The following is a 14,788-nucleotide window of genomic DNA, read 5'->3' on the forward strand; positions in this document are numbered from 1 at the left end:
ATTTTGTTTATATATTTATATATTATTTATATTATTTATTTTTCACTGTTCAGCAGAAGTTGTCCAAATTTTTATCAATAAATTTAATCTCTTTTAAAAGTAATTTCTGAATTTATAATTAAAAAAAAATATATTACCAACATCAGAAAAATATAAAAGATCATTTTTTAAATTAGGGCGATCTTGGTTGGATGACACGAGGGTCTATGCTTGGTCCTTTTCAAGATGCAGCATTCGCACTGCCCATTTCGAGTCTTGGTTCTCCAGTTTATACAGATCCACCAGTGAAAACAAAATGTGGCTACCACATTATCTTGGTGGAAGGAAAAAAATGAAAACATTGTAAATATAAATTTCTCTAATTCTTACTTGCCTATTTCTAATAAATCACTTTCATATTTATTACAGAAATCGTCCAGTTTTTTATATCATAATCTAGAGAAATAATAAGTTACCTATATACCCCACACCCCAGTGGTGGGGACGGGGGGGGGGGCTAAAAAGTAATTTTGGTAAAAAGGAGGGTAAAAGTTCATTTTTTAAATTGAAAAGTCTACCAGTTTATTTTTGGTTCGGAATTCATCTCGTTTCATTATAAATTCTATTATTTGATTGAAAATTTAATTATTTTCTTGAAAATGCAACTATATTTTTAACAATTACATCATTTTTTAAATCAAAAATTCAACAGTTTCTCTCAGGTTCAACTGCATTGTGAAAATGTACAAATACATTTTTTAAACTGGCCATTAATGCATTCCATTTTTGGTTAAAAACTGATATTTTTTAATTAATAATTTAATTATTTGGTTAAAAATGTATCTCTTTTAGTGGAAAGTTCAAGTTTTTGGTTGAAAAATTGTCTTTCTTGGTAGAAATTTAATATTCTTGGTTCAAAATTAATCCTTTTTGGTTAAAAACTTTTTGTTTGCATTTAAATATCAACTGTTAAGGGTTTCGTCGGGAATTCATCTTTTTTTAAATTAGATTATTTGACTTAAAGTTAAACTACTTTGTATAAAAATTTATTCTTTTTATTAATTTTTTATAATTAAAAATTGAAATATAGTTGAAAATTCAACTGTTTGCTTTTAAATTAACTTTTATATTAAAAATTCTATTGCTTTGTACGAAATTAAACTTATGGCTTGAAGATTCGAAAATTTGGTTAAAACTTAAACTGTCAGGTTGAAAATGAAACTTTTTGATTGAGCATTCATATTTTTGGGTTCAAGGTTCAACTTTTTAGTAGATAATTCATTTTTGGCTTAAAAATTTTTTAATTTGATTGAAAATTCATACTTTTTGGCAGAACATTAATCTTATAGGTCGAAAATGAATCTTTTTGTTAAAAAATTAAAGAATCTTGTTGACATTTTTTGTTTTTGTTAACAATTATTATTATTTTTTGATTTAAAAATTTAATTATTCCATTTTTTTGTTCAAGGTTATTTTTTCATCAGTTTTTATCTGAAAATTAAACTATTTTCATGCTTGGTTCAAACTTTATTCTGTATATTGTATAAGTTAAAAATTCGACTATTGGGTAGAAAATTAATATTTTTGGTTAAAAATTCAAATTTTTGGTTGAAAGTTCATTTATTGGGTAAAAAACTTATATATTTGGTTAAAAATTCATTTTTTTGAGTAGAAAATTATTCTTGTTTTGTTGAAAGGTCAAGTTTTTAGTTGGCTTACTTTTTTACTGAAAATTTAATTTTGTTCTAAAAAATTTGTCTCTTTGCCTTAAAAATTGAAGTACTGGATTGAATTTTAATCTTTTTTGTTTGAAATTTCGACAATTTGATTGAGAATGCATTTTGGTATTATAAACATTCAACTAATTGGATAAAAATCCAATTATTTTCAGAAAATGTAACGATTTTGTTGAAATAATAATTTTTAGTGGAAATTTAACTATTTTGTTAAAAATGAATTCTTTTTTATTAAAAATGCATCTTTTATGGTAGAAAAGTCGACCTTCTTGGTTAAAAATTTATCCTTTTTGTTTGAAAACTAACTTTTTGTTCGAAATTGGACTACCTTCGATATAATTTGTCTTTTGCTTTGAAAATATTACCATTGAGATAAATCTTTAACTATTTTTCGAAAACTCGTCTCTTAATGAAAAGTTAAGCAGTGATCCATGGGTGAAGCACTATTAAATTCAGGTCTATTTCTGAATTTTCTGAAATTCATTTGAAATCTTTGAGGATATTTTAAAAGGTTATAAAATATTTTTAATAGATATCAATCATTTGAAAGTATTCCAAAGAATTAAAAATATTTTTGGATATTTGTAAAGTTTCAAGGAATTCTCAAGAGTTTAAAAAAGTTTTGGAGGATTTAACTTTTTTTTTTGTAGAAAATGTATCGTTTTGCTTGTAAATTCAACTATTCCAGTTAAATATTCAAATTTTAGTTGAAAATTTAGATTTTTTACTTGAAATTCAACTATTCCAGTTGGAGAGTCATCATTTCAGTTGAAAATTCATCATTTTGGCAAAAAATTAATTATTTTAACTGGAAATTTAACTATTCCATTCTTGTTTAAAAATTGATATTTTTTGGGTACAACATTTAATTATTTGGTTAAAAATTTCGTCGGAAATTGATGTATTTTGTTAAAAACTCGTATTTTTTTGTTAGAAAATTCATCTATTTCAGTTGCAGATTCATTGTTTTAGTCTAAGATTCCCCACTTTGGTTGAAGATTTTTTTTGTGTAGAAAATTAATTTTTTGATTGAAAATTGAACTACTCCATTTCCAGTTGAAAATTGATCTTTTTTAGTTCAAAATTTCACTATTTGGTCGAAAATGGATTATTTTTAGTTGAAAATTGATCTTTTCATTCAAAAATCCATTTATTCTAGTTAAAGATTGATATTTTTTTAAGTTGAAAATTCATCTTTTTGGTTTAAAATTCAACTATTCTAGTTGAAAATTCATCGCTGTTTTTTGGAAAATTTAATTATTTTTTTTAATTCTTTTTTTGTTGGAAAATCTGTTTAAACTGAAAATATAAATATTCTAATTAAGTATTTAATCACTTTAGTTTAAAATTCAACTATTTTATTGAGAATTTATTTATTTTGTTAAAGAATTTTATTTTTGGTTGAAAATTATTCTTTTTTTTTTTTTGAAAATTCATCTTTTTGGTTTATAATTCAACTTTTCCAGTTTAAGATTCACAATTTTCGTTGAAAATTCATCCCTTTGTTTGAAAATATTTCTGTTAAAAAATTGTATTTTTTAGTTAAAAATTTAACTATTTCGTTGAAATTTCATGTGTTTTGTTAAAAAGTCGTCTTTTTGACAGAAAATTGATATTTTTAAATAAAAATTGATCTATTCCAGCAGAAAATTTATCATATTTTTAGAATATGAATCACTTTAATAAAAAAAACCTTTTTTTGTGAACACTGATTTTTTTAACTGAAATGTTAAATAATCCATTTTTGATTGAAAACTGATATTTTAAAATAAAAATTGATCTATTCCAGATGAAGATTTATCATATTGGTAGAATATGCACCATTTTCGCCAAAAAACATTTTTTTTGTGAATATTAATTTTTTAAACTGAACTTAAAAATATCAATTTTTGATTGAAAACTGATCTTTTTAGTTTAAAATTTAAGTTTATGGTTGAAAATTTATAATTTTTAGTTGAAAATCCAACTATTTGGTTGAAACTTTATAATTAATTGAATATCCAATCAATTTAGTTTAAAATTCAACTATCTGGTTGAGAATTTATGTATTTAATTAAAAAATTGTATTTTTGCTCAAAAATTAATATTTTTATTTGAAAATTAATCTTTTTGTTGAAAACTCAATTATTCTAGTTAAATATTCATCATTTTAATTGAAAATTCATCTTTTAGGTTTAAAATTCAACTTTTCCAGTAATTTTCGTTGAAAATTCATCACTTTGTTTGAAAATACTATTTTTTTTTCTTTGATTTAAAATTATTATTCTTTTTTCTTTAAACTGAAAATATGTTTATTTATTAAATAATTTAATTTAATTTAAATTAAATTTATCTTTTTCGATAAAAAAAATTCATCTTTTAAGTTAAAAATTCAACTAAATTGATTTTTTTAATAGAAATTTTAATTATTGAATTTTTTGTGGAAAAATCATCTTCTTTAATTTAAAATTAAACTATTTGATTGAAAATTTGTATTTTTTAGTTGAAAATTTAACTACTTTGTCGAAAATTCATGTATTTTGTTGAAGAATCGTCTTTTTGAATAAAAATTGATCTATTCCAGATAAACTTTTTTTTTGTAACTATTAATTTTTTAAACTGATATTTTAAATATTCCATTTTTGATTGAAAACTGATCCTATTAGTTTAAAATTTAAGTTTTTCGTTGAAAACAATTAATTTTTAGTGGAAAACCCAACTATTTCTTTGAAAATTTATGCATTTTGTTGCGAAGTCGTCTTTTCTTAGTAGCAAATTAATCTTTTGTGTTGAAAATTCAACTATTTTATTTAAAAATTATCTATCTTGTTGAAAGTGCAATATTGTTACTTCAAAGTTGAGGAATTTGAAGCGGTTTAAATTGAATTTAATATAGTACTCTTTTTAATCTGTTTTTATTATTATTTAATTATTTAAGTGATATATGAGCAGGAAATTTTTTTTCCTGCATGTGAGAAGACTTATTTTATTTGAATGAGAAAATTGGTTAAATATTAATGGTCAGGGAAAATGAAACATTAGGAAAAAAACAGGAAATTTTGAGAATGAATTTTTTCGGCCACCCTGAAGTGGAATATCAATTCGATAATATTTAATTAATTAAATAATTTGGCGTACATAAGAAATAAATAAATGGACCAAGATACCTTAAAAAAGAAAATATATTTGTTCTGAGAAATCATACAGAAAAGTACAACTCAATACAGCACACATACAACATAAATACTCCATTTAGTCGACGGTTACAAACCTATTTGTCTACCTTACTCAGTTATGTGAAGAAAGAAGTCAACAAAAGTCGTTATGCATTATAGAAAATAATGCAAAAAAAATTATCGATGTCACCTTTGCAATAAATACAATGTTCGTACAAACTACTCAGTCACTTCTCTTAATTATGTGGCTTTCTTACTCGATATTTGAACTTCAGTTATCAGTTTTATAATCTTTAAACCAGTTATCTGTTCTTGTTGTTTTTTTGTTGTTGTTTTTTTTTTAACAAATCTTTCATCAATCGTTCTGCAAGTGTCCGTTCTTGAATGAATTTTGAGAATATTTTCAAAGTCTTAAACTAATAGAAATTTAAAGACGAATGTTGGGGTTGGTGAAACGCACGTATTTCAAAAGGGAATCATTTTCCTCGCAAACCCATGGCTTTTTGTGATGGCAAGCAACGTCGTGCCAATTAACACCATCGTTGTAAAACTGGTTAAGAAGAGCCAAACAGTTTTCGGGAGCTCCTCCTTGAATTGCTTCACGGTTGTCTGGTTGGGGTTTTCCAATACTGAAAAAAAAAATATAGAATATTTTAAACATTTCATGGACAGTATTCAAACAGTATTTTAAAAAATATTGATTCTAGAACAGTAAACAAAAAAATTAACACCAAATTTATTAATACACTTACCTCGTCAGAAACATTAACATGCAAAATAAAATTCCAACCAAGTAGTTTATTATTCAACCAAATAGTCGAATTTTTAACTAATGCAGGTAGATTTTCAACAAAAAACGGAATGCTTTCATTTGCAGTTAAAAAAATTAACTTCAACAAAAAATGAAAAGTTTCAAAAAAATATTTAAATTTTCAACCATTAATTTACTAACAAAAAAAGGAAAATTTTTAACGACTTACATGGATTTTCCAACAAATAGCTTAAATTTAAAGTAATAAAAATTAATTATCAACAAAAAATGGAATAGTTGAATGTCTAGTTAAAAAATTAATCTTTAACTAAAAGATCAGAATTTTCGAGAAAAAAAAGTGGTATTTTCAACCAAAGTAGATGAAAAAAATGAATTTAACTTTATTTTTTAAATTTTATTTTTATTAATTTTAAGTTATAGTTGATATTTTAACCAAAATTTTACTTTTTTGGTTAAAAAATTAACTTTGTCAAAAAATTTTTTTGTTGTTGAAGATAAATCATTTTTTATGAAAATTCGTCTCGTTAGTTGAGATTAAGACTATTTTGTTGAAAATGAGTTTTTTCTTGAAATTAATTAACATATTTACTACAAATGTATTTTTCGATTTTTTGTTAAAAATTATTTCTCTTTAGTTGAAAATTGCACTTCTGGATTCAAGCTTGAACTAGTTTGTTAAAAATTAGTTTTTTTGGTTGAAGATTCATAATTTTATTTGAAAATTTATCTCTTTGGTTGAAAATTATACTTTTTTGTTGATAATTAGTCTTTTTGGTAGAAAATTAATATTTGAAGGTTGAAAATTCAACTGTTTTGTAGAAAAATTGTCTCTGTGGCTGAACATTAGTCTTTTTTTGTTGACTAGTTTTTTTTTTTTAATTCATTTTGTATGGTTGCAGAATATCATTTTAGTTGCAAAATCATCTCTTTAGTTGGAAATACAACAATTTTGTTTAAAAAATTACTTTGTTTTTTAATTAATTAATGTGTTTATTACTTAAAATTCAACTTTTCTATTTTCTACTGAAAATTGATTCTTTTTTTACTTGAAAATTTAGCTATTTTTAACTAAATTCATGTATTTTCTTTAAGATACATCTTTTGTTTTCGTAGAAAATTAATTTTCTGGGTAAATTTATCTTTTTACTAAATTCAACTATTTCTAAAAAAATTAATGTGTTTTATTGAAGATTCATCTTTTTTTCTAGAAAATTATTTTTCTTGGTTGAAAATTCATTTTTTTGGTTGAGAATTCATTTTTGTAGGTTGAACGTTGAACTTAATTGTTGAACAATTAATTATTTTGTTCAAAATTCAAAAGTTTTGTTGAAAATTGATCTTTCTCTGAAAATTCATGATTATCTTATATTGCAGATTCATTTTTTTTTTGTAAAAAATTACTTTTCTTGGTTAAAAACTTATCTTTTTGTTTGCAGATTCTTATTTCAGTTGAAAATTCATCTCTAGTTGAAAATTCTACAATTCTGTTGAAAATTACTTTTTTTGCAACAATTTATTTATTTTTTACTAAAAATTGAACTTTTCTGTTTTGTGTTGAAAATTGATCTTTTTTAGTTGAAAATTCAACTATTTCTAAAAAATTGCTTGTGTTTTGTTAAAGATTTTTCTTCTTTGTAGAAAATTAATTTTCTTGGTTGAAAATTCATCTTTGAAAGTAGAGTGTTTAACTATTTGGTTAAAAATTCAACTCATTTGTTGAACAATTAATTATTTTGTTGAAAATTTAACTGTTTGGTTGAAAATTATTTTTTGTTGAAAATTCTGCTATTTTCAGAAACTTCGTCTTTTAGCTGGATAATTCAAGAATTTGGATGAAGTTTTTTTTATTTTTTGACTGAAAAATATTTATTTATTGAAAATTCGATTTTTCGGTTGAAAAATTCAACTTCTGGGTTCAAACTTGAAGATTCATAATTTTAGTTGAAAATTCACTCTTTGGTAAAAATTTATGTATTTTGTTGAAAATTCGTCATTTTTGTATAAAATTAATATTTGTGGGTAAAAAATTGAACTGTTTCGTAAAAATTGCGTCTTTTTTATTGAAAAATTTTTTCTTTTGGTTAAGAGTTGAACTACTTCGTTAAAAATTCATTTTCTTTTTGGCTGTAGATTCACCATTTTAGTTGAAAATTTACCTCGTTGGTTGAAAATTATACTATCATGTTGAATATTACCTTTTTTGTATTTAATTCATGTTTTTAAAATAAAAGTTTAACTTTTCCACTTTTTGTTGAAAATTTTCCTTTTTTTTTTGTTCAAATATTTGAAATGTTTAATTTCATTTAAAATTGATTTACTTCTTTGGAAATGTGTGTTTTTGGTTTTGAAAATTTATCTTCTGGGTCGAAACTTTAACTACTTTGTTAAAAATTCTTTTTTTTTTGGCTGAAGATTAATCATTTGTTTTGGTAATAAAAATTAATTTTCTTTTTTGAAAATTCGTCTTTTTGGTTAAAAATTCGTCGTCTTGAATTAAAAATGCATTTTTCATATTCGAAATATAGATAAAGAAATTAAATTTTTTTAAATTTTCATCTAAAATTGCCTTATTCTATTTATAAAAGATCCATTCTTTAAATGTTACAAGAATAATTGTCAGGGAAGATAAAAGAAATTATTCCCAGAAATGTCAGGCTTTTTGTATTTTTAGCTTTAAAATTCAACTATTTGTTTAAAAAAGCGACTCTTTTCAGTGGAGATTTAATTACTTATTTAAAAATTTCCTTGTTTATTAATATTAAATTAAATAAATAAATATAAATATAAAAAACTCACCCTCCACTTTCGGACCAATCGTTCTGACTGCGATCGTTGGTTGGTGCCAATTTTTGAAGTTCAGCAGTCCAGAACCATCCGTTGATGTGAAGAGGTTGAAGGTCGGGTCTGTCACAGCCCTTGAAGTCACAAAGGCGCCCAGAAGTCCAGATGTACTTGACCTTGTCTGCAAAAATACAATTAACATCATTAGAGTATGCAAGATTGATTGAGGTTCGAAAAATTCTAAGGAATTAAAAAAAAAGCGTGTCTTACTCTGTACGAGGCGGCTCTTGATAAACTCGTTCTCAGCTGAAGTTTCTAGAGAAACAAGGTCCATACAACGTTGTCTGCAGAAATTTCTGCCAGAAAGCCAGTCTACTTCTTGTCCACTTGTCCTTGGATCTGCCCATGAGTAGTAGTAACCCTTGCCATTGAAACGTTCATGAATGTTTCCTGAAACGAATTTTTGATTAGGCAAATTCGGATTTTATTCGCTATCAGACATCCAGGCTATATTTTCTTGATCCACATTCTTTTTTTTTTAAGATTGGTAATTTTAGTTGAAAATTCGTTTCGTTCGTTGAACATTGAAATATTTTGTTCCAAATTCGTCCTTTTGGTAGAAAATTATTATTTACAGATTTAAAATTTCACTTTTTTGTAGAAAATTCCGAATTTTAGTAAAAAAAAAATGTTAATCAGACAAGTTCGAATTTTATTAAATATCAAACATCCAGACCCTTATTGTTTATATTTTTTTTTCAAAACTTTTGTTTAAAGATCATCAAGTTCGTTGCAAATTGAAAGAGTTTGTTCAAAATTCGTCCTTTTGGTAGAAAAATATTATTTTCAGTTTTGAAATTCAATTGTATTGTAGAATATTGGGGGTTTTAGTTGAAAATTTTTTAATCAGAAAAGGTCGGATTTTATTAACTACCATTGATTTTCATATGCATTGTTTTTTTTTAATTCATAATTTTAGTTGATGTTTCATCTTATTGATTCAAAATTGAAAGATTTTGTTTAAAATTCTTCCATTTTGTAGAAAATTATTATTTACAGGTCGAAAAATTCACTTTTTTGTAGAAAATTCCGGATTTGAGTTCAACAAATGTTAATCAGACAAATTCGATTTTTATTCAATATCAAATATCCAGACTCTTATTACTTATATTATTTTTTTACTGTTTTAATTTTATTATTTTTAATTTCATAACTTTAGTTTAAAGATCATTACGTTCGTTGAACATTGAAAGATTTTTTTCAAAATTCGTCCTTTTGGAATAAAATCAATATTAGCAGGTTTCAAATTCAATTGTTTTGTGGAAAATTCGGCTTTTTGGTTGAAAGTGTTTGAATCAGAGAAAGACGGATTTTATTAACTATCACACATCGAGGCTATATTTTCTTATTCATTCTTTTTTTTTAAATTCATAATTTCAGTTGATAATTAATCTTATTGATTCAAAATTGAAAGATTTTGTTTAAAATTCTTCCATTTTGTAGAAAATTATTATTTACAAGTTGAAAATTTCAATTTTTTGTAGAAAATTCCGTATTTTAGTTACAAAAATGTTAATCAGACAAGTTCGAATTTTATTAAATATCAAACATCCAGACTCTTATTGTTTATATTATTTTTTTTTATTTCATAACTTTTGTTTAAAGATCATCAAGTTCGTTGCAAATTGAAAGAGTTTGTTCAAAATTCGTCCTTTTGGTAGAAAAATATTATTTTCAGTTTTGAAATTCAATTGTTTTGTAGAATATTCGGGGTTTTGGTTGAAAATTTTTAAATCAGAAAAGGTCAGATTTTATTAACTACCAGACATTGATTTTCATATTCATTGTTTTTTTTAAGATTCATAATTTTAGTTGATGTTTCATCTTATTGATTCAAAATTGAAAGATTTTGTTTAAAATTCTTCCATTTTGTAGAAACTTATTATTTACAGGTTGAAAATTTCACTTTTTTGTAGAAAATTCCGGATTTGAGTTAAACAAATGTTAATCAGACAAATTCGATTTTTATTCAATATCAAACATCCAGACTCTTATTATTTATATTATTATTTTATTTTATTATTTTAAATTTCATAACTTTAGTTTAAGTGTCAGTGCGTTCGTTGACAATTGAAAGATTTTGTTCAAAATTCGTCATTTTCGAATAAAATCAATATTTGCAGGTGTGAAATTCTATTGTTTTGTAGAAAATTCGGATTTTTGTTTGAAGATTTTTAACTAGAAGAAGTCGGATGTTATTAACTATCAGACATCGAGGCTCTATTTTCATATTCATTCTTTTTTTGAAGATTCATAATTTTAGTTGATAATTCATCTAATTGATTGGAAATTGACAGATTTTGTTCGAAATTCGTCCTTTTGGTAGAAAATTAATATTTTCAGTTTTGAAATTCAGTTGTTTTGTAGAAAATACGGCTTTTTGGGTTGAAAATTTTTTAATCAGAAAAATTCAGATTTTATTAAATATCAGACATCAAGGCTCTTATAATTTATATTATATTTATTTTTGTATTATTATTATTATTTATTGAACTCATAATTTTACTGAAAAATTTGTATTGTTGGTTAAAATTTTTAATATTGTTTTCACAATTCGTCCTTTTGGTAGAAATTTCGGCTTTTTGGTTGACAATTTTTTAATTAGAAAAAGACGAATTTTATTAACTATCAGACATCGAGGGTCTATTTTCATATTCATTTTTTTTAAGATACACAATTTTAGTTGATAATTCATAATATTTATTGGAAATTGCAAATTTTTGTTTAAAATTCGTCTTTTGGTAGAAAATTATTATTCACAGGTTTAAAATTTCACATTTTTGTAGAAAATTCCCGATTTTAATTTAAAAAATGTTAATCACACAAATTAGAATTTTATTAAATATGACACATCCAGACTCTTATTATTTATATTATTTTATTATTATTTTTTTTAAGTTTCATAACTTTAGTTTCAAGATCATCATCACTTACGTGGAAAATTGAAAAGTTTTGTTCAAAATTCGACCTTTTGGTAGAAAATTAATATTTTCAGTTTGAAAAATTCAACTTTTTTGTAGAAAATTCGGCTTTTTTGTTGATAATTTATTCATTAGAAAAATTCAGATTTTATTAAAAGCAGACATCAAAGCTCTTATAATTTATATTATGCATTTATATTTATTAATTTATTATTATTTATTGAAGACTCATAATTTTAGTGCAAAATTCATATTGCTGGTTAAAATTTGAAATATTTTTTTCATAATTCTTCTTTTGGTAGAAAATTAATATTTTCAGGTTGAAAAATTCAATTTTTTGTAGAAAATTCGGTTTTTTGGTTGAAAATTGTTTGATTAGATAAATTCCTATTTTATTAGCTATCATACTTTTAAAAAAATTCATTTTTTTTTTCTTGTTTCCAGAGAATTCTTCTGTTTTGCTTTTTTTTTTGTTGTTTGTTTAAATACGAATTGCATTAATAGAGTGTACAGAAGTCATCTTGTTTTTATTACAAAATATATTATTGGAATTTAAATTTAATTATTTTGTTAAAAATTAAACTAATTCGTTAAAAAGTCATTTTTTCGGTCAAAGACTCGATTGTTTTGTTGAACATTATTCTTTTCGGATTGACGATTCTACTATTTTTTTGAAAGTTAAACTACTTTTTACAAAAAAATTTTGCATGATGATTCATAATTTTATTTGAAACTGTATCTCCTCTTTAAAAAATTAATCTACTCTGTTGAAAATCTTTTTTGTTTTTCGAAAAATATTTTTTTCCTACTAAAAATTTATCTATTTTGTTGAAAAATAAATTTTCAGGGTGAAAATTCACATTTCCAGGTGGAAAATTCAACTGTTTTGTAGAAAATTCGTCCTAGTGGCTTGAAAACTCTACAGTTTAGTAGAAAACGTTTTATTAGAGTTAAAAATTAATTTTGTCAAATAAAAATCTATTGCATTTTTGGATAAAAATTATTTTTTTAGTTTAAAAATTCAAATACTGGGTTGAAAATTTATGTTATTTGTTGAAAATTCTATTTTTTTTACGGAAACTTAATCTTTTCGGTTGAAAATTTAACTACTTAGCTTGAAAATCCACCTATTTATTTGATAGCTGAAATGCACAAAATTTTTTTAAATATTTATAACTTAAGTTTAAAATTCAATTCTTTGGTAGAACATTGAACTATATTGTCGGAAATCCGTTTTTTGTGTAAAAAAATTATTTTTCATTGACTGAAAATTAAACTGTATTGTTGAAAATTAACTTTTTTATTCAAAATTCATATTTCCGACGGGAGCATTTAACTTTTTTTGTAGGAAATTCATCTTTTCGGGATTAAAATTTAACAATTTGGTAGAAAATTCAACTTTCATACATGAAAATCTATTCCATTGTTGGATCAAAATCGATCTTTTTACATTTAAACATTCAACCAGTATGTAGCAAATTCATATGATTTATTAAAAATTCTTTTCTTTTTTTTTTAGAAAAGAAATCTTCTTGGCTGAAAATTTAACTATTTGGTTAAAAGTTTCAATGTCTCTTTAAAAGTTATTTTTGTTTTATTCAAAGGTTTATAATTTAAGTTAAAAATTCATCTCTTTCGTTGAAAATGAAACTACTTTTTTTTAAATAATTAATTTGTTTGAAATTAATTTTTTTAACTGGAAATTTGACTATTTTATTGGAATTTGAACTGTTTGGTTGAACGATAACTTTTTCGTTTAAAAATAATATTTTCGGGGGGAAAAATCTACTATTTTGTAGAAAATTCGTCTCTTTGGCTTGAAACTTCGCCAATTTGGTCGGAAATTCATCGTTTCTGCAGAAAACCTCGTGCTTTTTAATTTAAAATTCAATTTTTCTAATGAGAATTTAACTATTCCGTTTTTCAATCAAAATTAATTTTTTAAACTTAAAAAATTGAACTACTTGTTTGAAAATTTACGTGATTTGTTAAGAAGTATCCTTTCTTGGCAGAAAATTAATCTTCTCAGTTAAAAATTCAACTATTTGTTTTGAAATTTTCATTATTTTGTTGAAAATAAAACTGTTTTTTAAAATCCGTCTATTCGGTCTTATCTGGTATAAACTTAATCTTTTCTTTTTAACTCCACCATTTGGTTTAAAATTCGTCTATTTTGCTTGAAAGTGTAACTATTTGATTGAAACTTAATTTTTTAATTTCAATTATTTTGTTGAGAATTCATTTTTCTTGTTGAAGATCTTTACAGGATCTTTAAAGGATTAAAATTCAAAGGGTTTCAAAAAGATTCAACTTCTTAACTTGAAAATTTAAGTTTTTTCTTGAACATCTACACACTTTAAGTGTTTCATATTAATATTATTCAAAAGAATTTATTTATTTATTAGCCCGTATTTAATTTAAGATTTTCAAGGCTTGTGAATATTCATCCTTCAAATCCTTAATCGATTTTCTCAAAGATAGATAAGTAAGATAAGCTCAAAAGAAAATTAAAATTCAATTAAATACGATATTAATTTTATATCGAATCTCAAGATCTAACATTTCAATCTCTAGACTCGTGACTAATGATTTGAGGAGATTTAAGATCAGCGACTCATCACATATGCTATCATCATTGAACAGTAGTTTCCTTTCCCTTTGGTAGCATATTTTTTCGAGGTCTAAACGCCCCCTTATCTCGATAGACTTTCACTTTCCGAAATGAATAAAACAATTATTATAAATTCGCTAATCCGGAGAATCGACTGAAACCGCAGGAAAGTCTTCCGGGTACCAAAAGGGTTTGGATCTGTCACGACTCGCGATTTATTTCACCTTTTACTTTTTTAAATTCATTAGAAACCTGGCATATTTTCCTAACTGGTTTTTTCGCCTCTTACGTATACTTTCGTTCTTTTATAGTTTATAGAAACAGCCAAATATAGAGAGTATAAAAATAATTTGAATTCGAAGTTAGGAGCAAATTTACTTCTTGATCTGGGCATTTTTTTATTTTTAGGAGATGTAAAACCTATTCAACTTAAAAAAATTCGTCTAGAAATTATTAAACAATAAATAATTTTTGCTGTTGTGATTTGAGTGATAAATTGACATTCTTACCCCTCGCCAATTTTAAAAGTCACCTAAAACAGCTATAAAATCAAATTTTGATTCAATTTCCCCATAAAAAAATTCGTCTGAAAATAATTTTAAAAATTAATAATTTTTGTCTATCATTTGAGTGTCCACACTGAATTTTGAAAGCCTTGATATTTCGAATTTTTTTAATTCAATTGAAAATTTTGATAAATTGACATTCTTACCCCTCGCCAATTTTAAAAATCCCCTAATACAGCTAAAATCAAAAATTTTTATTCGAACCCC

The 14,788-nt window shown here is 23.9% G+C and overlaps 2 protein-coding genes across 3 annotated transcripts in view; one reads left to right on the top strand and one right to left on the bottom strand.

The window, feature by feature from the left end:
- The window catches only part of LOC117174859 (peptidyl-prolyl cis-trans isomerase NIMA-interacting 4), a 57,045-nt gene that overhangs the window by 10,873 nt on the left and 31,384 nt on the right, over positions 1 to 14,788 (top strand). Inside the window, exon 4 of one of the 2 annotated variants that reach the window (XM_033364257.1) lies at positions 177 to 342. In XM_033364257.1, the coding sequence (XP_033220148.1) occupies positions 177 to 335 (159 nt within the window). In that variant the 3' untranslated portion in view covers positions 336 to 342. Of the gene's footprint in view, positions 1 to 176; positions 408 to 14,788 lie in introns of those variants that run through there. The other variant, XM_033364256.1, reaches the window with a different exon arrangement.
- Positions 4,859 to 14,788, bottom strand: part of LOC117174858 — a 45,150-nt gene continuing 35,220 nt past the window's right edge. The window contains exons 3-5 of the mRNA XM_033364255.1: positions 8,694 to 8,873; positions 8,439 to 8,604; positions 4,859 to 5,499 (exon numbers count right to left, since the gene is read on the bottom strand). Coding sequence (XP_033220146.1) covers positions 5,298 to 5,499; positions 8,439 to 8,604; positions 8,694 to 8,873 — 548 coding nt within the window. The 3' untranslated portion in view covers positions 4,859 to 5,297. The remainder of the gene's footprint in view (positions 5,500 to 8,438; positions 8,605 to 8,693; positions 8,874 to 14,788) is intronic.

Source organism: Belonocnema kinseyi, chromosome 6 (assembly GCF_010883055.1).
Source record: "Belonocnema kinseyi isolate 2016_QV_RU_SX_M_011 chromosome 6, B_treatae_v1, whole genome shotgun sequence".
Taxonomy (NCBI): Eukaryota; Metazoa; Arthropoda; class Insecta; order Hymenoptera; family Cynipidae; genus Belonocnema; species Belonocnema kinseyi.